The following is a 26,558-nucleotide window of genomic DNA, read 5'->3' on the forward strand; positions in this document are numbered from 1 at the left end:
AAAAACCAACCACTTTTACCAAACAATAGCAGAAGGGGATCTAACTCAAACTAAGGGCTTAAATACACAGAGCAAGCATAGGAAACTAGATGGCACACAGGTGAAGGGGTTTAATAACAAGGAAAATCAAAACAGTTACTATGACAACCAAATTTTTTTTTTTTTGCCATCTTCTGCAGGTCAAGTCTGATGACAGGAGGAAATGGGTCGGGACCGGCGGTGAACCCGTGGCTGATTAATGAGCCTGAGGAGACCAGAGGACTCGGCTTTGGAGAAATCAAACACCAGCAACAGCAGATTATCGAAGGTACGTTGCATATGAGATCACTTTTCAAGTCTTTCAGTCTTACAACTGATGTGGTGCTTGACATTGCTTCTAGCTGACAATTATCTGGCCACCTCTCTCTGCTGTCCAGATAATCATCTATCTTCTGATGAGATGAGACATTTTGAGAAGCATTTTTTGAATTTATGCCCCATTTTGAGATCTGCTACGCATTTGAGAATAGCAACTGGTAGGACTTTTGAGAAAAAGCAGGAGCCGTTTTGTCTACCCAAGTTATACTTTTAGCTTCAAGGTTACAGCTAAAGTACCTTGTGGCTCACTGTGGCAGCGACCTCTGTCAAAAATGACATCAGATCACACTATATATCCTTTAAATGCCACAGATGCCAACACCCTGCTGCTTATGGAATTTATGTACCTTTCTATTGTTTTTCCAACCCAAATGAGATAAGAATTTTCTTTTCCTTCAACGTATAAGTTACTTGATAAATTAAACCACAGAGACATAAAATATTAGAGTGTTAAACCGTCATTTTTTTTTTAATAAATATGTGTATTTTTGTCTTTCTTTTGTACAGTTCTGTCTGAATAAGTCCATATTCTCTCATGTGTCTTTAGCTCAGGATGCTGGCCTGGATGCTCTGGCTGCAGTCATAAGTAGGCAAAAACAGATGGGTCAGGACATCGGCAATGAGCTACAAGAACAGAACGGTAAGTGAAAAGCGCAGTAGCCTATGTGTGACAGCTGTTGGAAACTCAGAATCGAAGACCAGGAGACTTTTGGGATCACGTTGAAGAAGTTATTCTTTAATGAGGACTTCGCGTTGACGTGGCTGCAGTTCTTCCAAAGTCTGACTAAGTGGATGTTCTCATACAGTTTATATACATTTAGGGGCAGATACCAAAACTTTGTGATGAGACAGGTTTAGGAACCTGTTTTAGACTGAGAGTGCTGCCCATCCTAATCCACTCAGCATATCTATTCAAATGCTGAGACCCGAGTACAGGACTGGCAGGACTCTCTTGATAAAACACAAGCTCCAAGAGCCATTAAGAGTTTCAGTAAAAAAGGACTGACTGGAGTCTTTTGCTAGAAAACTCTGATAATAATCATTTATACCTAACCTTAACATGCTAAATTCAATGTAAACCTAAATTAAACATTTTAATAAATTTGTAATACAACACAGCTCTGGCTGAACATTCAGATGTTTGCGGTCAGGTTGGTTTTACTTTGTCAAGCCGCTCTTTTGCTACACTACATGTAAAGTCATTGGCTCTAAAATGAGCCATTTTTTGAGACTGGGTTAAAGTGGAGAATGTGGAACAGGGTACTTGGAAACCCACTCTCACCTGGTCTGTCTATCGCGTTTTTGCTGGGCAACTAAATATAAGACCTGTGTCCTTTGCACAGAGACATCACTTTGGAGAAACTGCACAGTGCATGATGTAGTCGAAGTCACATGGAGGAGACTGAGCTCAGATCAGTAGTCTGTGACCTCATCTGAAGGTTGCAGCTGCTTTTAACTTTTCCCACACTGTTCTTCAATCTGTCTGGCCTAGCTGGTAAAGTGAGACAGGCTAGAGTGGGGAAAACCATCATTCGGATCATTTGGCTGAAATACAATATTTTCTCAAAATGATCAGCCACACTGACATTCAATAAAGAGTGCTACTTTAGTATGAATTGTCAGGGTTACAGCAATTAAAAAAAACAACAACAGATAAACCAAAGCTGCAGTTGTTCATTTAAAGCACTTAGTGATGTTACTTGGTGCTCTAGCGTAATAAACATAACTTTATGTGGAAGAACATTGTTGCCGGAGTTACTTCTCTCTGTTTATGTCTATGATGAGTTACGCAGGCGCTGGACTACTCCGCAGTGGTACGACCCGTGCCAGTCTAAAATAGTCATAATATAAACACTTATTATAGGTGTACCATAGTGAATCAGGAGAAGACAAAAACACAGTTTGAAAATGGATTCATTATGTAATCGCTTATCTACATTTTGTAAATTTTGGACTGGAGATTTAATATTCCTAAATGTTGCATTCTGTCTTAACTGCTTTGTAGCGAGAGATGAAGCATCATGTGCGAATGCCTTTTTAGGTCTTACTCAGATATCAGATAAGATTTCATGTTATCTTATCTTATTGCAACAGTTGAGCAATTATTGTAACAATTTCGAAGAGCAGCCATCACAAACTTGAGTGGCAGGTATGTGAACCAACTGATACACAATCTTACATGCAAAATCTAATGGATAAACATCTCAGTTGAAGTCAATTCTGTGACCATGCATCTTGTGTCTAAAAAAAGAAATCCTGATGCAAGTTCACCTCCTCCCTATTGCTTTTGTTGGCACAGTGAAGGTTGCCCACAGTACTTTTTCAGGGGGCAGCGTAATTGCTATGGACCACTTCCAGTGTTTCTAGTCTTTCCTGTCTGCTTCAACAACTGGCTCCTTGGAAACATAAGCCAGAGTCCAAAGAGTCTAAAGGTCACAATTGGTATTTTTGTTGAATAGAGATGAGCACATGAATTAATTGAAAGAGTGATTGAAAAAGATAATGAAACTTTTATAAGTCCATCCAGAGATTAGTTATTTTACATAGCCTAAACACAGCCTAGTCTCTGATGGAGACTAATGCTGGGAATTGGAGGCGCTTGGCTGCTTCTCACTGTTATTCGGGGCTCAGTGTGATTGATTTAGTCTGCTTCTCGCTTTCCCCAACTAAACATAGGAGTGAGAATGAATTATTTGAACGGGACTCCCATTTTCTCTCCTCTTTTGCTAAAGCGTGCAGCATCAGTGTTTCATAGAAAAAGAGTTTTAAGAGCAGTGACTGAGATAGCATGGTCTCGGATTTGAGAGCTGATAGAGTTACGGTGCTGTTCTAATGTACAGTCCAACAAACCTCTCCTGCAGATTTCATCTGCAAGAGTCTTTTTCAAGCAGTATAGCACCTCTCCCATGTGCGTATTAAAGTCCTGCTTTCCTCTGGAAACCAGCCGTGAAGAGCTGTCACAGAAGGTCTTGAGCGGAGTCCTCTAGAAAGAGACTGCAGAGTGGGTTCCTTCCAAAATGCTGTAACTTTGTGCTCCTGATGCACTTTATATAAAAAGAGTTTATACAGCACATGTACAGTGTCTTCAGAAAGCATTCATGCTGATACTTTTTTTCAAACATAGTTTTTGCCCTTCAGTAACACTAAATGCAACACATTCATGATTGATTTTCTGATTAATTCATTTGATTAACACATTTAAAGGGATAGTCTAAAATTCATAAGTATGTAATACTTCATGTCTGTAATACAATTTTTTTTCTTCTCTGTGGAACACAAAAATATATTTTGAAGAATGTTGGTAACCAAACAGTTTAGGTTCCCATTGACTTTTATGTTTTTTGACCACACAATCAATACTATACAAGTCAATAGGTACCGAAACTTTTATATGGAGTTTTTCCATATAAATTAGTATTGTTTTTTTTGGTGATATTGTACTTCCTTATGTAAGGCCTGCCCAATCGGTCCAGCGACAGTTTCCGATAAGCGGGTGAAGGTTCACTGCGTGTTACTATCTTTTCATTGTGGCTATTAATTAAACTTTTATCTGACCCCATTTTTATCACAACCTTCAATTTAGGTTAGAATGCCAATTGGTTATTGGTCATTTATATAATAGTTTAGCAACACATTTGATTATTCTATTTAACTCTTTACTCTTATTATCCTCGTTCATTCGGGTGCCAACGTAACGTTTACTTCAGTCAGAGGTCATGGCCACTACTACAGATATAAGCCGACCAATATTACTTCTCTGATAGTAGCTTTGGTTTGGTCATGTCATGGTTTCCCACGTACACTTAACTAGAGTAACATTACACTAAACAGAGGTAAGACTCACCCTATTTAGGTTGGTCGAGCAACATTTTGCTGTCCTAAATGGAAATTCCCTTTTTTTGTCTTTACAAAACCAGGTACACTTGAATTAGTGCCAAATATTAGCCGGAACTCTAAAATTGCAGTTGGTGTGCCTTATGCTCCACTCTAAACTGGACTCTAGTCCATCACTAATCTGACGCAGTTTTGCGGAAACAATGGATACAGTGTAATCTACTAAAATAAATAATTTCAGAATAAATTCAAATGTAACAATGTATTATGTCAGGTAAATGTATCATGCCAATTACATAATCAGATCACATATGTGACCCTGGATCACAAAACCAGTCTTATGTTGCACGGGTATATTTGTGGCAATAGCCAACAAAACATTGTATGGGTCAAAATTATAGATTTTTCTTTTATGCCAAAAATCATTAGGATATTAACTAAAGATCATGTTCCATGAAGATATTTTGTAAATTTCCCACCTTAAATATATAAAACATTTATTTTTGTGAATGGATGCAGCACTATCGCCAATAGAAATGGACAACTTTAAAGGCGATTTTCTCAATATTTCGATTTTTCTGCACCCTCAGAATCCAGATTTTAAAATAGTTGTATCTCGGCCAAATATTGTCCTATCCTAACAAACCATACATCAATGGAAAGCTTATTTATTCAGCTTTCATATGATGTATAAATCTCAATTTCAGAAAAATTACACATAAGACTGGTTTTGTGGTCCAGGGTCACATATAATAAATACAAAACATCAAATGCTCTGGAATAAAGTGAAAAGATGCAAACCTGATATTAGAAAAATACATAATGCTGAATGTCTAAAGACATCCAGCATTACGGGCTGACTACAAATCGCCCCGAGCCTCTTGTGGCATTTCTTTAAGTACTCAGACCAAGGCAGAAACTTCTTTCACATGGAAACAACAATGGGAATTTGGATTCGGAGTTTACACCTTTTGAGGGCGGATGCCAGTTTGCCTGGAAGACCCACCCTCCTCTGTAAGCAAGATATCTCTTAAACTCTTAAAACCTTGATTACCTTTTGATTTACTTCTTTGGAATGAGACCTTTGTACCAGTCACACTGAGACATTTCAAATGATACCAAACATGTATAGTGTTGTATGATAATTGTTCACATTAAACCATATAGATTTTTGGCATGAGAGAGAGACAAAATGGGGAAAGGAAAGAAATGTAAATTAATACAATACTGAGTTGATTGCCCTTAGTGTGATTTCGTCTTGCACAGGGATGCTAGTTTCTCAAAAGAGAGGTCAAATGTTAATTTCCTTTGTTTTCTCAGTGAGTAGCCCTCTCTTCCAGTTCTTCCAGTCTCTCCAGTCTTACACTTAAAAGTAAATATTTAAATATTTGTGTATTTAAAAAAAAAAAAAAAAACTTTGGGGGATTACACACACCCGTCAGGGATCACTGGTGATCCCGGATTCTTAATATTTTTTGTTTTTGTTTTTATGTTTGAGCTTGTATATCTCAATGTTAATAACAGTCTGGTTAATTTTGAGTCTTGAACTGTAAACTCTCAAGGGTTGGCTTTCTAAATATATGTTGGTTATGTGTCTATTCAGAATGACTTATGAGCAGCAACCTTTTTAATTTGGGTATGTCATGTATGCAGCACTTTCCAAAATTGGGGGTGATGAGGAAGGGGTTAATGAATCTTCATTCGGTGATGATTAATCACAGAAAACTTTGCATTATAAGTAGTTCAGTTTTAAAACAATTCTAATTAAAAATAGTAAAAATGAATAAAGTCTCGGCAATGATTAAAGTCAAGACTTCATGGTTGTACTGTGTTCAAGAACACTGTCAGTTTTCAGTATTTCTATGAGCTTTGTGTATTGGAATTTTAAACTATACCAAATTAGCATTTGCACAATGCACTTTCCAGGTTATGCCATAGTTTGGATTGAAGTCTGGGCTCTGACTGGGTCATTCCAGAACTACTAACTTCTTTTTTCCAAGCCATCCCTTTATAGTTTAGCTGTGTGCTGTTGATTATTGCTGCTCTGGAAAATGTATCTTCAACCTAAATGCAGATCTATGACTGACTCAAACAGCTTCTCTCCAAGTGGTCTTGATACCAACAAGGTTTCCAGTTTGTCCTGCTGAAAAGCCACCCCAGAGCATGATGCTGCCACTACCATTTTTGATGTTGGGTTGGTTTGCGCCAAACATTCCTTTTTGCTTTAGGTGAATCGACCTTGGACTAATCAGACCACAAAATTCTTCCAGAAGGTTTGGAGTGGCTTAAAAGTTTTGTCACATGGCTTCTAGCAAACTTTAGCCGTGATGTAATGTCGGTCTTTTTCGAAATTGGCGTTCTTATAGCCATTCTCATGAAGAGAGGCCGAATCATTGAAGTGTTGAAGGAATTGTTGACGTCTACGTAGTTTCCCCAATTTCATCCAAGGAACTACACGTTGTAGCTGGCCTCTGATCATTTCTCTGGCAATTGACCTTTTGGCCTTGATTATTCGATCTGGTTGATGGCCTAAACTTAGTAATGTTTGGATTCTGCCATGGTTTTTCCATTTGGTTACAGCAAATATCCCAGTATTCCTTGGCAAACAAATGACCCTTCTAGTATTTGTATAACCTTGTGAGGACATTTATTCCTCCAGACAATTTCATTCCAAGGTTCTACAGGTGGTTTCATAGTCTACATCAGACCGCAGGACTGATCTGATCTGTTTCAGTTTTGAAATGCCAGAAAACTAACTCTGGGGTTATTCAGAGTTGGTGTTCCAATTATACTTTTAAACTTGATACAGCGCCTTAAAACCACAGTGCTCATGGTGTGAGACGCAACAAACAAAAATACCTGTCAGACGCATGTGTGTGTAGACCAACAATTAAAATTTAGCGTTGTATTATATATATTAAAATATATTAACTAATATTTCTTTCCCTTCTTGTGACATTACATACTTTCAAGAATAGTTTGCATTTGCCATTGTTGCCTTGATCTTAAAGGGATAGTTCACCCAAAAATGAAAATTCTGCCATCATTTACTCACCCACACGTTGTTCCAAACCTGTATGAGTTTCTTTCTTTTACTGAACCCAAAAGACGACATTTTGAAGAATATGGGTAACCAAACAGTTGATGGGCTCCATTGACTTCTATAGTATGAGGGGAAAAAATACTATGGAAGTTAATGGGGTCCATCAACTGTTCAGTTACTGACATTCTTCAAAAAATCTTCTTTTGTGTTCAGCAGAAGAAAGAAATTCATACAGGTTTGAAACAACTCGAGGGTGAGTAAATGATGACAAAATACAAATTTTTGGGTGAACTATCCCTTCAAGGGAATATTCTTCTCAACACTAGAACTAATTATTGTGAAACTGTAAAGCGGAAAACCACATGTTGTTTTCACAGTATAAATGGGAATTTATAGATGAAAATGTATAGATGGTTTTGTAGTTCAGGATGGGGGGCCCTTGCAAGGGGATCATAATATTTGTATATTCAATTCAATTCACATTTTTTTGTATAGCGCTTTTCACATACATATTGTTTTTAATCTGTTATCAAAGAAGACTGTCAAAAATGTCCATATGTCAGAAATGTACAGTTCTAAGATAATGCAGTTAGCTATCATCATGTATTCATTTTAGGCAGAAACAATGAGCTCATTAAAGCAGTTATTGTTGTGACCATAATGATTACAATAATTATATAGAAAATTTGGCAGTGGTGCTGGTGCATGTTGATTCAGAGTTGGCATCATCTGAAATCCTCGCTGCGGTTGGTGGAATATTAAAAATAGTTTGAAAATGCTGAAAATACCAAATGTGGGCATGCCAAACGATTTAATAGAGTTCAGAAAAGTTTATTTTTTGGGTGCAACAAACAATACGATAGAAGACTGTAGAAGACATGAGCAGCTACTATTGAGTGGACAAAATTTGTCCTCGCTGTTAGACATTGTATTGTATTGACATGACTCATATTTTAAGAAAAATCATGTGTGGTAAAATAACATCTGCAGTTGTTGGGATCTTGGTGTTTAAATAATTGAACAGTCTGTAAAATGAACTATTAAACATTTTTAAAACATGTTACTTGAATGAAAGCAAAGAAAGACATATAAATCATCAGATGTAGTGAATAAATGTTTTATAAAGATATTTATTGTAAAGAAATGTACATGTACAAATGCCCTCTAGCGACGAAAACAAACCTGCAGCCACTGCATGTGTGGCTTTACGCATCTTCTTTTTGTCTTCCTCTTTAAAGCTACAATATGTAATTTTTTTCGCCACTAGGGCTCGCTTACCTCTTACAATAACAAAGGCGTATGTTGATGATGCATAAGCGGAATTATGGAACTTGCCATCATGCCAAAGGATCTAATAATGTTTATGGATGAGTGAATACATTGATATTTTTAACATGCCTGTGGTATGAAGCAGGTCGCGATTGCTAATGACAGACAGATATCAGCGCCACACGCGAGTCCCGCGGATGTAAAGGAATAAGGACATTTCATTCTACCGAACTAACTTAAGTGCTGAATAATACTCACACAGGTCAGTTTATTAGACGAATAAAACTTGTGAGGTAACGCAGCGCTGTTTCACTTGGTCTACACTATCACACTAAACAGCATTTGAGTGTGTTGAAAGTTATAATGTTATTCTATGTGTTAGTTTATCTGTATGAGACTAGCAGTAAGCTAGATCAACATTAGAATAACATACTGATCATATTCTAACATTTCATCATGTTGAGCTATATAACATTGATTAGTTTTATGTACATTTGCTCACCTCTACATTTGCGTGTCTCTGTCAAGTCGAAGTTTGTCACATACAGCTCGTTTTAGTTCTCCTTTTGTCCCAAAGTCTACTTGCCATGGTCCATAATGTTTGAACGAAACAACAACAGCTTGAGCTAGACGTAACGCAGTTGTCCACATCTGTCGCCATGGTTACTATGGCAGTACGAGCGGAAACCAGGCATAATGCGGATATTACTTTATTGATAGGCGACAAGTGGGACAGGGCGACAGGGACGAGCCATTATTTAAAATTTGAATTTCTCTGAAATTAAAAATCTTTGGGAACTTTTGGGATATTGTAAGTACACAACTGCAGGAAATATATCACACTGTGCAAGTGATTTTTGGATATTTTATTACAAAAATCGTACATATTGTTGCTTTAAATACACACTACTAATGTATTTTGGCTCTTAATTTCACACACGCTTAAACATGCTGTCTGCATGTGAATTGCAGTCAAGACCTCAGATACCACAGTGACAAGTCAGGTGATGGCAGTGAAGAGGTCAGTGTCTGCCACTTGAAAGCTCCAGATTAGTTGAAAAGCTCAGCTGATCACCGATGGTGCTGTCTAGCAGTAGAGGAACAACCCAAAGTCTTCATCAGAGAATTGAATTGGATTGGTTTTCTTGTGCTTATTTCTCCAGTTTCCTCAGATAACGAATTATGAAGCTTATTCACTGCAGTATTTTACCTATGTGAGTTAGCACCTATATAAAATCAACACATCCAACATAACATATAAATAATGTTTTCTATAGAAAGATGATATGTTTTTTTTGGTGTGCATTATTTGAGAGAGATCATCTGATCATTACTAAACGTCCAGAACAAAGCATCACTGTTCCGACAGTGTTTTAGCCGCTCCATTACACTCTTGTATTATATGACATAATCGACAATTTAAAAAGTAATAAGATAGTTTAATGCCCTAAAAGAGACAGCAGAAAATGGATCGCTTTTACAAAAAAGGACAAGGAAAAAAAAACCTTCTTCCTGTTGCCGTATGACCTTTTTGTCCTCTCGCATGTTTTTTTTCTCTGAATGACACTCCAGTTCTGTAATAGTGTTTTACTGTAAATAGATTAAACATTTAATGTAGGAAGTGAGAGGCACCACTGATCTCCTTTTAAGGCCATGGCTATGAAGAGTGGTCAGTAGTTAACATGACTCTGAAGCTTCCTGCTGACTCTTGAGTACTGTCAACATACTGGCAAAACTGGCCTGCTAAGACATCCTGATATCCTCGTGCTGACCATTTAACCAGAGCCGGAAAGTAAAAAGGGAGTTTGCATGCCCTGTTCATTTAAATGATTATTTCTCTGCTTAAAAGTTTTAGCTCACACAACAATAACAATTCTGTCATTATTTACTCACCCTCATGTAGTTCCAAGCCCATACAACTTTTTTTTATTCATCTTCAGAGCACAAACAAAGATATTTTTTTGAATAAATACAATCTAAGAAAGGTCTGTCTGTCTATTGAAAGTATATCAAAGCTCCAAAGCTTAATACAGCATAAGACTCCAGTGGTATAAATATTTTCAGTTCTGCATAGCCCTCTGGTGTGCTTTCAGGAGAGAAGCATGCCTGTTTACGTGAGATTATTAAATGTTGCTGTTTGTGTGCAGCATCCCTCTATGTAAAGCACTTTGAATTGCCGTTGTGTATGAAATGTGCTATATAAATAAACTTGCCTTGCCTTGCTTCCTCCTGTGTTGTACACAAATTATTATTTATTTTTTTTATCTGTGAATTGTACGGTAAAAAAACTGTAGCAACAGTATAGATTTTACAGATTTAAATAAAATTTACAGTAAAAAACTTATTTTCTGATATAATGTTAATATAATCTGTAATACACCGACAACCACCAAAAACAGGTGGTGATGAGAAAATCACGATGAATCAAAGATCATCGATTATTTTTCCAGAAGTTGAGAAGGTATACTAGTAAATAGAAGGTGCACAGTGTCATTCCCACAAATACTAAACACCATCATGGTAATACACAACATTAAAAATTGCAATGTATTTAACAACATTAGACATTTAACAACCCTAATGTATATAACTGATTAGGGGAAAAAATCTAAGAAGAAACAGTTATTTCAAGAAAATACATCTAATGTTAAGTGTCACTCAAGTTTTTCACTGTAAAGTATACAATGACTTGTTCTTTACACAAAAAACTGTGTATTTTACTCTAAAACTGTAATTAAATGTTAAATCTATTATATTTATTCACCATTTACAGTAAGGAAACTTTTACGGTCTTTTACCTTCATGCTCATGAGTTCATGCTGCTTAGTAAAGCAAAGGATGGTCATACAATATCAAATACAAAAAAATAAATAAAAAATCTGATGTTTTCTGATTATTTTTGGTATAATTTGAGAAAAAATATTAATATAAGCATTTAGTAGTCTCAGACTTTTGGACCCAGTCTGCTTAGTTGCGGATGGGCCAGTCAGCACTTCAGTTCACAAGAAATCACCAAAAATGCTTTATGCAATGAACCTTATATGTGTGCTACACTACTACGCTAGTCTGCAACAAACCCAGAAAACAGATTTAATTTGACTTCCAAATATAACATGGCAGCAATTATTCCTCTGTGTATTACAAAAAAAGTTCTACATCAACAGAGTGTTACTTTTTTGTGTTGAAAGTCAACATCATTTGAGTTTATTGGTGTGGATGTTTCTCAGATATTTGGCCTGGAACTATGACATCAGCGTGTGTCGTTGGCGGGTGAATTAGTGTGGTTATTTGTGATGACTGTGCACTGCAAAATAACTTTTCTTAGAGGGCAAATGAAGTTGAAGTTAGCTGGATCAGAACAAGGTGCCTCATGTTACTGGCAATACAAGGGTCATGGTGGCACGCCAAACGTTTCTGTTATTTGCTATTTAAACATTCATTGGCCTTTGGGAGATGAGTTTGTTCTACATTTTTGCCTGGGATGGTGGTTTTTAACCTGGACAGTGAAACAGCTAAGTTAATTTATATTCTACACTCCTTTTAGTGTTGTTTAATCAACACTATCTCTATATGTAGATTCCTTTCTTACAGGGGTCTTTGTAGCATGTCCTTCTATAAAGAATTAGTCACTCTGTTTGGTTTGTTACTCTCCTAACATTTTATAAATGAAACCAGTCTGAAGAAAATGCAGTCATCTGCTAGCCTGGAAATCCAGACCTAAATCCAAAAGATTAATGGTCTGGCGTCGACTAATGAAAATCAGCCAGCTCGAGGGGCGGCACCAAGCATGCATTTGAAAATCTCACTGCACGCAATTGGATAACACTATGACCAATCACAACAAGTTATCGCTTAGCTACCAGCGGAGCTAACTGGTAGATTAGACTCTTACCGTATCCGGTCGGCAAAACAGCAAAAACGCCCTTCTTGCAAAGGAACGATTCGAGCACCGTCTTCTGTTCCTCTTTTAGAGAAAAAGTCTAAATCTTTCATTGTAGCGGCCAAAGCCGTTTCAAACTAATGGTGTTCATCCATAGCCATCTTGCAATATTTACTAATGACTTCGACGTTGCAGCGCTGTCGTCATCTCGCCTCTGGCCCGCCTATATCAGATAACCCGATGTGATTGGTGCAGCTCAGATAGAGGGGCATATTTAATGAGCATCATTACTCGACACCAGAGTAACTCGCTGAGCAAATTCAACTTGTGCTCTTGCGAGAACTCTGGATTACCAGGGTAGTCATCTGCAGAATATTTCTCAAAAAGTCCTCACACTCTTTGCCTCTTTTGCCATTTTGCCATTATTCTTACTAAGGTGACTAGGAAAGAAACAACACTTCTTTTGAGGCAAGTTTGGAAATTCTCCAAAACCGATATGTTGCGGTGATCCACTCTAAAGACTACGATGAGTCCTTCAGGATGGAACCATCATAAACATTCTTTGTGTTAAGAAACTGAATGCTACGTTATATACAGGCTGAGGTTATGAAGGGTATTATACAGTATGTGTATGTGTCTTTGTGCTGATAGATATGTCACATTCCCTTGAGCGAATAGACTCTCTCTGTGGTGAGAAGCAGACAGGATCTGTACATGGCAGATCTATTGCGGATAGAGAGGATGCCAAAAGTCATAAAACAGTCATATAGATAAAAACTGAGCTGGAGGTCCAAGAGCAGAGTGAGTCTTAAACCTCCCATTGGTTTGTTTAATATGTCGTTGTTGTATATAAATATGAAATGATTATCATTGTTTCAGCATTTGGGAAGCAATGAAAATTACTGCTTTGCTCAAGTGCACTTGCTGTTGATTTTAAAGTAGTTCACCCAAAAAGGAAAATCCTGTCATCGTTTACTCATTATGTCGTAAACGCATATGAGGGTTTTTCCTCCCATGGAACACAAAAAAGGAATTTCCGAAGAATACTTCTTCTTCTTATGTTTTGCACTACATGTAGTCTCTTCTTTTTTTTGTCAATGATTTTAAATGTTAAAATAGTCACAATTATAATTTGACCAGTACTAATTCTCATCCAGATTATTTTATTTTTTTAAGTAACTTTTTTTATAATAATAACAAAATAATAAACAAAATCATTTGGTTGCGTAAAAGTAAATAATTTGTTTTATACTTGGAAACCAGCTACAGTATAATTACAGTATACTCTTGCTCTTCTCTTGACTTTGAGACTTTAAAGCCAAACAAATACAAGCAAGACAAGACAAATATGTATCAAAATTGGAATTTATCCATATATCTATGGGTGTTTCATTTGAATGGATGCAACATCTCACACAGCTGTGATGCTTGTGCACATGGGAAATGGCCTCAGCCACATTCCTGGCATCAGGAGACCTTTAGTAGTTTGATATCCTTAACACTTCACAGATACGGTCTCCGGTTTTTGAAAGACTGTAAAGTTTATATAAAGGCAGGATGCAATAACTTGTGCTTTATAACTTGGTAACAGTAAAACAGACAGGAACTGCATGATTTTGCAGCTGTATCTTATTCATTTCAGGCTTTTGAATTCTTGATTTTTATATTTAAATGTTTAAAAGCTTCAAATCATCTCCATGTTCTGTTTTACTACCCCCACCCTATTTTTCCCTATGCCTATTAAAGACATATCACTTTTTCCAGCTCTGACATATTTAACATCTGCACAAAGGGCAGCGTATCAGACTGTTAGTTTCAGAGCCGAGGAACTGTAAAAAGTTAAAAGACGTTGTCCTTTGCTGGCTTCTGTTACCATTCTGACTTGATGGAGTGATAAAGAAACCGAGACAAGACAGTGGGAAGGTTTCTCCATCTGCATCTCTGGGGCAAGCCTCTATCCATCATGTCTCATCTCATTCTCTCTTCATTCTGCCTTTCTCACTCCTCTGCTTGGCCTCAGTGTTGGCCTGTACAGAGTGGCTTACAATAAGATTAGGCCTCCCAGCAGAGACCCATGAATAGAGCATGTTTGGGACCTTTGACAACTTTTTTTAAAGTTAGCATCATCAATCACAGCTCTTTTTATTCTCCATAGTTTGATTCATTCATCAAGATCTTTTTTTCCACAGCTATCCCACGTGAAACAATGCAGCAACGACGTTTTTGTCGAGGAAACGACCTACAAGTTTAATCGCATGTAGTTAAGATGAACATGAGTTGTGGTTTGTCATTTTGTCATCCTGACAGAGATATGAGGAAAACAGAATAAGATAATGATGACTCAGCCATCCTGGAAGCACGAACTGGCCGCAACCTGAATTCACATGAAATGGATGTATTATGATCGTCAGTGCTGATTACGCAGTGTCGTTTTTATTAGACTCGTGGATCTGGAAATGTTTGTCATGGTTATGTCTTTCTAACCACAAGACATGTCATTTCATGAGATACTGAGGGTCAGGACTCGTGGATGCTGCCAGTTGTGGTTATACGGTGAAGCTGAATACCAAAATGACTTGTTAAAGGTTTCCTTATGTGGATGAACTTGATTTTGGCCATTTGACTTATGTAAATTTTTTTGCCATTTGGCAGAAAAACAAAACCTAGTAAGTTGCCTCATTAGGCAGCATTTTAAGGTATTGCTGTTCCAAAAGATATGCAACTTTATTGTTCTGCCTCATACAATTCCTTCTTTTGGCCAAATTCTAAGCTAGCATTGCATTTATTCTTCACAGTGAGGGCAACATTATTTAAAAGTTAATCCAAGATGGCGACTATAATACATATAATTCATTCAATACTGGAAAGTATTGATAAAATATAGTTTAAAATACGTAGTATTAAGTTGAGCCATTCTTCTTGTCACATCACTTGTATTGTGAGTGAAGTCTTCTGTGCACTTTGCATTTGTATGGCACACTGATTTACTAAGTGACGTTCCAAATGAAAGGGGTTTTCAAACTTGGGTCCTAAGATCCACAGTTGGGATCCAGGGGATCTGCAGAAAATTTGTACATCAGGCTTGTACATCTAAAGTATTCAAATGGTGGCTAGAAAAAAGACACACCTGATATAAAGTCATTTATAAAATCAGGTCATTTGTAAAAACAAGTTTTTATAATTGCGTATTTTTTCACACACAGTATAAAATGTGTATTTCTACTTGGAAATATACAGTATGGCTGCCTTTATATTTTCTAAAGAGGGTCCCTTGCAAGGGGATCATAAAATATTTGTGGGTCTTTGACATCAAAAAGCTAAAAAAAAAAAAAAAACCTGACTTGTGAGATTCCATTTCAGGTAGGATGCTGGTGGGGCGGAAGAGAAACTGGGAGCTCAGGTCAGTCAGCGAAGTGAATCTTACCGCTCCACAACTTCACAAATTCTTAGTTCTTTATCACTCAACACATTATGCTTGTGTTCCCCCACCATAAAACCTCCATCTTGGACAGCATGCCGAGAGCTGATCTCACTTTCATGGACCAAGCATAGCAAATATTTTCTTTGAGCAGAGGAACCCTCACAGTTACCTTCGAAAACGAAGCCACAAGATCGCAGTGGAAGCTGAAAGAGCTTTTTAAGAAGCTGAGAGTGCTGTTTTCAGATTTCAGATTTCTTTCTTTTGTTTTTTTATAGACGCCATAAAGCATCTAATCGGTATTCCCGCCGCCCAGGCCGCAGTGCTGCTTAGTGGATCTTGGCTTTGATATTGTGTGATACATCTGGAATGAATGTGTGCTTGTGACAGTCGTTTGCTGCATGGCCCCACATTAAACATCGGTGGCAGGAATTCCCAGACGACAGGAAAAAGTGATCTAGAGCCCTGCAAACTGTGTGACCAAGATGAGCGGTGAACGCTTTACACCTCTCGTTGCATTCTAGATACTTTTTCGCATGTCAAGACACAAGACAGATTTGTTTTGAGAAAAATATGCTTTGGGTCTGAACAAATGTCTTTGTTTTGAAAAGGAAGGAAGTTGCATTTACAGACGCGAATTGATGTCAGTGCACTCATGTGTTATGAATGATGGCGAGATGTAGAACTCGATAATTTTCTACAGAGCATCGAAGGAGACGACAGATTGAGCACATGGTGTTTTCACAACACGGAGGAATTTAGCGTATTAAAAATGAGATGTAATGTAATGAAACTTTAATGGTAGTCCAGAGCGTTCAAAAAACACATTATCTATCAGTAAGGTCTCATTAGCTAGAAGAGAACGTAGTCATCCTACAAGTGACGCTGTAATTTAGTTGTTTTGTGAAGAGTTTTAGGGTAAAACTTGGTAACTTTATACTTGGAACAATTTTGTCCCCCTTCTTGTGCTCTTTTCTTTGTTTAATTTCAGCCGCTGTATACTGATTTTTCTGTATACATTTGATTAATACCACAACCTATGCAGATACAGGGTCAGATTGCTTGGTTTCGTGACTGTGAACTGAAATACACTGATAATAGGCACAGTGAAACATGACTTGAGTTTTTTGTTTGAATGGGACATGTTTGTTGACTGCAGATACTCACATGATACTCCTTAACCATGGGTAATCGTCTTTTACACCCATATTTAGCTCTGCATTAAGCAAAAAAAATTACCATTTGTAACAGGGTTAGCATCACTTTTAACCCATGGTTATGAACCTGATAACAGTCCTAACGCTGAAGTTCAGTGCTATGAGAATGTTACAGCAAATTGTTTAGCAACTGACAACCAATCATAAAATAAACAGTTCATACCTCATTAAATATTCATGTTCTTTGTACAATAACAGACATTTTCACATGCAATGTTTAGTTTTAACATCTGTGCAAAAATGTCAAACAGTGATGGCAAGCACAGACTTGAGTAAAGAAGAGACGGCATTATTTGTTTTTTGCTTGCATGCCGACATTTTCACAGATGGAAAAGCTGTTATTGAAACAAGTATTTGTCCAGTCAAAGTTGTTTACCTCTTAAATATGCAAATAAGAACTTTACAGATGTCCAGTGTGAAATCTTAAAAAGTTCGGTCACATTTACTGTTGCTCTTTCTCAGGTGAAATCCAGTCATTTCAATAGGAATTCACGCAATCTGAAATTTCGTGTGAGGGTGGAATATTTCCCTTCACAAATTTCGCAACAGGTTCAAGTTGCTCATCTAAATTCCCCGTGCTGATCAACAGAAAGCTGTTCAGTGCTTTGTTTCATATATCGTTACACTATTTACATTAGACAATGGTCCTTTTTTGGCCGCCAAATGCACCTTACTCCTTAGTAAAGGTATAAACAGTGTGAAATGTGACCTTTGCTCGGCGTTAGAAAGGCTCTTGGTTAACAATAGTGTGAAAAGCCCAATAGTGGAAATGAAAGTAGTGAAATGTAATTATCTGCCTTACCACCTTACCTTTCCTGTGGATTAGATGCTATCAGGTTATGGGAGTCCCCCCCTCATAACTTCAGATCGTATCCAGATGTCCACACTGATTCCATTCTGATGGAGAGTCTGTGCTCAAACAATGACATCCAGATTGTCTGACATTGTTGCTTACACTCAGTTGTAGGTTTTGGCAAGGCAAAAATGCAAACTAATGAGATATTTCATTAAATAATAAAATAAAAAATGTAAGATGAAAGAAATAGCAGATCAAGGAGTTTTTTATTATTATTATTAGTAATATCAGTGTACAAAACAAATCAAACCATATGAAATGTGCAGATGTGGACCGTTGTGCAAGTATCAGACTTGTCCTTGAATCAATGGAGTCAATGGGGTCTATATGAAGCTATAGGGAATCTAATTTAGAGTGAAAGTGATTATTTAATGGTGGAGCTCACTCTCACTTGCCAGGGATGTGTTGACCCACCTGCCATGTTTTTATGACTTTTAATGCTAGATCTCTTAAAAGGGTGAAAATATAATTCCTTCACACACACATTCTCAACCCCTTAGTATTACTTTTAAAGCGGTGTTGCCTAAGTCTGCAGGAATGTGTATGGTCTGCCTGTAAACTTCTCCTAACGTCTTCATGCAGGCAGTAATATTTCCCTAGAGCTCTCTCCACATTATGGGGAAAGTGAGTTTGCCATGTGGTGAGGAGGCTGCAATTTTAGCTGGCAGTTCCCTTTGTAACCCCCCCAACCCAATCTGTTTTTAAGGGTGAAAGGATTCCCTCCTATCGTATTTTACCTCCGTGCACACTGTTCTGGCATGGCTGTCATTGTGGGTGACAGAAAGAGCAAACTGGAGCTCTGTTAATGCTGGGCTAATTGGTAACTTGTTAACCACATTGGTTTGGATTATGAATCCATAATGCTGGACCGAGGGAGGGAAGGCTAACTTATGCCCCAGTGCAGTCCATTGAGTGAGTAGGTAACAACCGTACTGTGCAGCAGCATGTGGTTCCCATTCAGAGCCAGAGGAAGCTTAGAGATTTAGAAGATCTTTAGTCCAGCCACACTTATAACACACACACTGATTTCAGGCTCTTGATATAGTGCTTAGCCATGTATATGGAATCTTTTGGTAAAGGTTTTATGAGATGTTGCACCTCAGGTTAAAGCAAAACCGGGCTTTCCTTCCTTTCTTGTTAAAAATGCTAATGTACTCTAGGGACTGTATTTGGGGTCTGATAACTTTAGCTATGTATATAAAGATTAAGTTAGAGCACAATTTCTTCAGCTTTGAAGAAGAGAAAAAGTACAGGGGTCAATGACAAGTACAAGTGTGCAAAATAATGGAAAGGGAAAAAAATAAAATAAAAGTAGTTGAAAATGTCAGGTTCTTCTAAATATAATCTTTGGTATCATATGGCCTTAAAAAAACGTACACTATTTTTTTGGGGAGGTTATACCACATGACATCTTAGAACCTGAACTAATCTTGCTCTGTCATAAAAAAAAGATAAAAATTATCATATATTTTAATAAACTTGACCTTGATACACAGTTAATGTCTGCAGTGTCTCTCAATTACATCATTTGCTGTTTCATGTTTTCTTTCTACTTGTTGGTTGTACCACATGACTTTTGATTTCCCTTGTTTAAAATAATAAATAATAATAATAAAAATGATTTGTAAATGGTTTTATCCCCCCAAAAATGGCAAACTGAATTTTAATTTAGAAATTAAAAACAACACAGAAGAGTTTTTTTATTTTTTTTATCAATTTAAGTATGATTTGCATTTTAATTCAGACCAAAAAAAGACCATCACGTCATTGACCCATATATTTCTTTCCTCACTGAAATACACTATTAAGAGTAATATAATTATTGTAAATATACTGTATGTATGAAGACCTCCAGGAAAAACTCCAAAGCAAAGAACAGTTTCTCATTGCTAGCTCCACCAAAGTACTGAAATCCTCTACAGTCTAGTCTCACTGTAGTCTTAAACAGAAATTGCATCATGAGGTAATGATTGAGTTGGTGACTTGCTGGCAAATTGTTAGACACACTCTGTGAGGCTTTGGTGGTCTGTCTGAAGATTATCATGTTTTCATGCAGAAAGCCGATTGAAAGAATTACGAATGAAACCAATAGGAGAGAGGGAAAGTGGGAGGGTTAGACATAAAGAGATTTGCAGTTTGTAGAAGTAGCAGGTAGTCATTACTGAACGCCATTACTAGACGCTATAGACACATTAATACTGTTTAATCAGTCTTTGAAAGGGTAAGTTGGTATGGTGTAGGCTGTATCTGAAATCGACTCCAATACTCTCATTCTCTATTCCCTACATTACTTCACCAATAGTCCATTGAGCTAATTCGGACACTGCGCCAGAAGTGCATCTTGTGTACAACATGTACATTGATTGTGCACTCCTTATTGAGATGCATTATGGGATTGAATGAGTGCATTCGATAAAATACACTGGTTACGGACACCACTACAAAGTGCTGTCAAATAGTGCACTATATAAGGATATAGGGGGTGATTTCGAACACAGCCGTTGTTTTTACAGCCCAGACCTGGTAACCAGAAGGTTGCTGCTTTGAGCCCAGTAAGGTGCTGCCAATGTACTTTTGGGCAGGGCACTTATCTCCAGGTTACTTATGGGAGATTGTCCTAAGGGGGGTGTGTAGTGACTGAGGAGGTCAGACAGGGAGAGGCTAGAAGAGTCATGCCATAATGTGTCATTGCTTTATAAAAAGAAAGTTCACCCATAAATGAAAATTATGTCAAACTTTACACATGCTATTTCAACCCCATATCAACATTTGGCTTGGCTTATTTGGCTGCGTTTACACTCCAATCTTTTGACCATATAATTTTTTTTAATATATATTCTGCCTGTGTACATTCACTTAACGTCGGCATGAAACGGAAGCTGCGATGGTCTTTTCTTCCCTAGTCTGACGTATATCCGAGTTAAACAGATTCTCGAACAAGCAAAACTGTTGGTTGGACTTTGGGAAGTTATTTTGATTAAAGATTACGAGGAAAGTCATTGAAAGTCATTGACGCCAAGCTTGACACCATATTTGAACATACACAAATGAAATCTAAAAGATGTAGAGGAGGAGAAGATTTTCAGCAAGTTAAAGACATGATTTCAGTATATTCCTGATACAAATATTTAATATGGCTTATGAACACTGCACCAGTCATAAGTACTGCTTTTTTGATACTTTTTTGATGCTTTGTTGTCATTTTTGGTGTTTGTCAGTGTGCACCCACATTCACTTTCATTGGTAATTTCTTCAATTGCATGGTAAACAGTATCATGAACATTCTTCTAAGCCTCTCCTTTTGTGTTCGACAGAAGAAAGTAAGTCATACAGTTTTGGGTAGATGTTGGGTAAATGATAAAATTCTGTTTTTAGGTGAACTAATCCTGGCGTCATTTAGACTGATAAGAGGATAAGAGGTGTACAACCAGTCTGATATTACCACAAACCTTTTTGTATCGCACTGTTTATAAACTTGACAAACGCTTACATTTGTCAACAGTCTTACTGTTGTTGTGCCAAGGCGGAGAATGGTGAAACATGGGTATTTTGATCTGTGCTGAAAGTCTGAGAGCAGTATAATTAACAACTCAGCGGCTCGCTCTGGTGGATTTGAATTAAGGGATACTTGAAATGAGCTAGTAGCTGTGCAGAATGTAATCAATCCTGTCTCCAGGCCTGACTCTTACAATCTTTTCCAAAACCAACCACAGTTTATGACTACCACTCTCTTATATTTCCACCATGTAACACACAAGATCTGTCAATTTAGATGATATCCAAGGTACAGATGAAATGGATAACTCCACCTCAGATGTCCTTCTCTGGTTTCATTCTACAGTCCTTATCCCTACAAAGCATCTAGTTTGTGGACAGTTTGCAACAGATGCTACATTGGCTCTTTGTGGGATAGTCCCACCTCGATGATTATACAAGTAGAAGAATTGATTTGACACTTTATGATGTCAGAACAGCACAAAGCCCGATGTTGTCTTTCATCCTCCTTTTATAGTACCTCCATCTTCAGCTAACATTGCGTTCTGTTAGCACAGCTGTTCAAACTGTCCTCTCTTGCCAACAGCAACGCTGTAACCCACCTGACACTGTCAACGCCAAGGGTAGCCGTAGAGGGCTCTCATAACCACAGCCCTCCTTTGAGAGAGCGTGGTTTGCTCGCTATCACATCTTGCGTGGTTTCCATAGGACTGCTTTTGAAGTGATTCAGAAAGGAGAGCTTTTGTCTGCGAGTTCTGTTTGATGTATTATCGGTCCATAGTTTCTGAAATCAGCAAGGTAAACAGATCAGGCTGATGAGATTCAATGGCACCGATATTGAGTGAGAGCTTCATGTTTTACCTTTGCTTTTCTAATGAGCCTCTGCGTCATTAGCATGTGAAACGCAGGAACGCTGAGTCAGAAAGGAGTATCCTCAGATTTAAATGCTCCACCTTTGATCAGCATCCCAAACCACCCAGAGGCTTAACATTATTGCCTTTGAGTCTTGTGTTGTGATTCTTTCCCAGTTAGCTTTGTGCCATTTTGTAATCTTACAGTTTTTAAATCTACTTTAATATACTTTCAGCAGTCCTGTACAGTAGAGACGGTTTGAGCAGATATAAGCAAGAAGATATATAGATAGATTGATGGGTGGGTGGATATTTAATCAAATATTGTTCAGTCATCTGGGTTATTTAGCATGTAATAATATTTGTAAAAAGTAAGTCAATCTTCTAAAAAGGATAAGCAGAATCTTAAATTTAAAGCCCTCATAATTGGAAGACATTACGCAATTGTGGCAAATGAGTAAATCATTGAGTAGACATTTTAGAAAGGGGCTTTAGAATTGGTTGTTTGTTTTTCTTCCTTATCATTGAACATAGTTCTACTACTATAGCATAGAATCCAATCCATTTTGCAATTCAGTTCAGTCTGTCTGAAGTAGGGATGCTCATTTCGATTAATTTTCCCGACCGACAACCGGCACTCTTTAATCGATTATTAACCGTTAACTGATAAGATTTCAAATAAAAATGACGCGTATCTGTGACCCTTTAAAAAAATAGTTTTTTTTTTTAAAGGGTTTATTTTAACGTTCAAAGTGCAAACAGCAGCATACAGAACAGATCAACAACAGAACCTGGATTCAGTTTAAATTTTCACGCACCTGCAGCATTTCTGACAGTGAGAGAAAAACAGAACAAAATAATACAAATAAAAAACAAAATAGCCCTACACTAAATATATTTTTTAAACTTAAATAATTAACAAATTAAGATGACAGAAAGAAAACACTGAATCCGTTTGAACAAAGCTTTCAAAAACCGGATATTTTTTTTCCTTTAGACTAAGATTTTTCGTTAAATAAAAATAGCAGCCCTACCTCAACACCTTGTCTAATTTTTATTTAAAAAAAGCAACATATCAATCAACGTGATGTGGGGTCAGTCTGGAGCGCAGCCTGTTGACAGTCAAACGCGAAGTGTATATTCGCATCGCGTTATTTACTCGCTCTAGATTACTCGCGGGATGTTTTTCTTGTTTTTCGCGTCACTCGCGAATAAAAATATACCGCGCAAAGGAGTGTGTCATCATCATCAACAACAACACAATTTCTTTCTGCCATAATTTTTCCGTCATGTCTGAAATAAATGATATTGCTGCTCTGTAGGCCTACTTGTTGTGGAAGTCCCAAATACGGAGGAAAGCCAAACGACGACGTGTCGGTTCACATCACCATCCAGAGGCGCACTCAACTCGGTGAATTTCACCTCTTCACGCAAATTTTCTGCTCGAGTTGAAATTTATCAACTTGTCTTGCGTGGAAGACGCGATTGAGGCCATTATCGAGCTTTTGCGGCAAACGCGTCGCCCAATTCGCGTCATTCGCGTCTTTGCATTGACTTTGTATGTAATCTACTCGCGCAAATAATTAAATTCGCGTTTGGTGTGAACACGCCATTAGACCCGCGGCTGAAAACACCCTCTCCTATGGGACGGATCGATGTCCCGGGAATACACAGGTAACGTCTCGCTAGAAACGTGTGTGGTTGCGCGTGTCTACGCGCTCCGTGAGTTAATAAATATAAGCTATATAGTATTTTATTTTTAAACCATGCAGCAAAAAAAAAAAAAAAGAAGCTTAAAAAAAAAAACGTTTTAAACCGTTTAACTGATAGTATTAATCGGTCAAAATTTTTACTTTCGGTTAACGGTTAAACGGTCAATATGAGCATCCCTAGTCTGAAGTAGACATAATGGGCTGTTCTCATAGGACATATTTTTGTATTTCGTCCACAATATTATTTTGATTGTTGGTTTGTGCATGTACTGATATCATTGGCCAATGCATTGTGTCTTGTGTATGTTTACCACACCTTGTTGTATAAATGTATTGGACAAAAAGTTTGTTGTTAAAGTCTTCTCCCCTGCATTTAGTTCTATTTTGTTTTGCTCTGTCTAGGTTTCACTTTATTTATTTAATTTAATTATATATATATACTTTTTCTTTTTTTTTTACTTTTATTTATTACACTAAAATTTACACAAAGACATGTTAAAAAGGATCTGATGGTGTGTGGGCACAGTGAAATTTCACAAAAAATATTTGCAGGCAGAAAATGTTTATTGTCTGTGTTCAGTAGTGTAGTGATGTAAGAAACAGCTCACACAGAAGTCAATATCAAGCAGCTTTCTTTTGGCCAGTTTAGGGAATCTATGTGATCAACTTGAACCTGTTGCACAATCTGTGTGGGGGCCCTCACACGAAATCCCCAATCGCATGGATTCCTATTGAAATAACTGGATTTTGTGTAAACTGGATTGGATTTTGTGAAATTAATGGATTAAATATGACCACATCTTTACTGTGTGCGCGCTGCTGCATCAGTTGATAATTTTTAGATAGTTTCTTACCACAAATAACACTTTATCAGTGAGATTGGAGTTCACTTTCAGACTAAGCTCCACCGCTGAAAGTGGCCCTCTTTTTATCTTTTTATAGTTTGAATCAATGCAGACTCTCAACATTGATAGCTAACGAAAAACCCTTGGCCCATGGATTCATCTGCCTTTTTGCATGACTCATCGCATTTGGAAAAATTTTATGGTATGGTCCCCATAGGTTCCATAGATCATTGAATCGGACAGGACCATTAGCATCTCTCTCAAAAAAATGAGATATTTTTCCTATTTAAAACTTGACTCTTCTGTAGTTACATCGTGTACTAAGACCGACGGAAAATAAAAAGTTGCGATTTTCTAGGCTGATATGGCTTGGAACTATACTCTCATTCCTGCGTAATAATCAAGAAACTTTGCTGCCGTACCATGAGTCCAGCAGGTGTAATGATATGACGCAGCGCCTTAAAATAGTCCCCAGCTCGCTAACTTCCAACGTGACCGGGACTATGTTTGTCTAACCTATTAGACCTATTTTCAGGCGCTGCGTCATATCATTACGCCTGCTGCACTCATGGTACGGCAGCAAAGTTTCTTGATTATTACGCAGGAATGAGAGTATAGTTCCTAGCCATATCAGCCTAGAAAATCGCAACTTTTTATTTTCCGTCGGTCTTAGTACACGATGTAACTACAGAAGAGTCAAGTTTTAAATAGGAAAAATATCAAAACTCTGGTCATTTTTTTGAGAGAGAGATGCTAATGGTCTTGTCCGATTCAATGATCTATGCTAAGCTATGCTAAAAGTGGTACCGCCAGACCCGGAGATCGGCTGAATGGATTCGAAAACGGTAAAACTCAACTGTTTAACTCTGGGGGAGTTGTAAAATGAGCCTATTTCCCAAAAAAGTGGAGTATCCCTTTAAGAGAGTGGCATGCAGGGTCTACACAGAGAAAGTGTGAAGACCACAACCACCAGTGGGCAGTAGAGTGGACCACTGAAGAACTACCTCAGATGTTGGTGCTTGGGAGTGAAGCTGCTTTGATTTGTCAGTGTTGCACAGTGTTGTACAATTTGTACCTTGATGCTATTATACTGCATACATTGAATGCAGCCATACAAGTGCAAATGTGCTTGTGTTCCTTTGGTCACCTTAAATAAAGAGGCCTGCAGCTGCAAAAAAAAATAGGAAATTTTTGGATGTGCACCTGGAAAAGCAAAAAGGAAATAAGGAAAATGTTACAGATATAAACTGTGTTTTCCCTATAGGAGCAGCATATAAAAGAACTGTTCAATTTAGATAGTCTTGAAGTCAGCGTTTCTGTTGGCAAGCCAGCTCTCGAGACTGTGGTTCACCTGGTCTCGCGTATATACGCTAATTAAAATCCTGTGGTCATCTTTATAAATCGGTTTCACTTAGAACGCAGGTGCGTGGGAAGCATTAAATAACACTGAGGCACGCCGAGGTGTCAGTCATTTAACCTGCGAATTGCTGGAGTTGTCGTGAAAATATGTCAGAATATAAGATCCTTTATTGCATTAAGCCTGTTGGGATGTCAACACTTGTCATTGGTTGCCAGATCCCGTCATGGTGTGCTTATATTCATCCACTTCCCTGTTTTGCACTGCTGGTACCCTCATTCTAATTATGCTCTCATTGTTCGGTGTTACCTGGCGTTGAGGCTTTGAGCTAAACCTGGCAACCACAACATCCTGCGGTGGTAAAAAGGAGAGCTGTTTAGTATGATATGTGTGTGTATGTGGAGGAAATCTCTGGCTTCTCCTG

The 26,558-nt window shown here is 37.7% G+C and overlaps 1 protein-coding gene across 2 annotated transcripts in view; it reads left to right on the forward strand.

Moving 5' to 3' along the window:
• The window catches only part of stx8 (syntaxin 8), a 614,579-nt gene that overhangs the window by 567,429 nt on the left and 20,592 nt on the right, over positions 1–26,558 (forward strand). For both annotated transcript variants that reach the window (XM_084425369.1, XM_084425368.1), the window contains 2 exons: positions 180–307; positions 905–997. In XM_084425369.1, coding sequence (XP_084281495.1) covers positions 180–307; positions 905–997 — 221 coding nt within the window. The remainder of the gene's footprint in view (positions 1–179; positions 308–904; positions 998–26,558) is intronic.

This window comes from Rutilus rutilus (genome assembly GCF_951802725.1).
Source record: "Rutilus rutilus genome assembly, chromosome: 12".
In the NCBI taxonomy this organism is placed as follows: Eukaryota; Metazoa; Chordata; class Actinopteri; order Cypriniformes; family Leuciscidae; genus Rutilus; species Rutilus rutilus.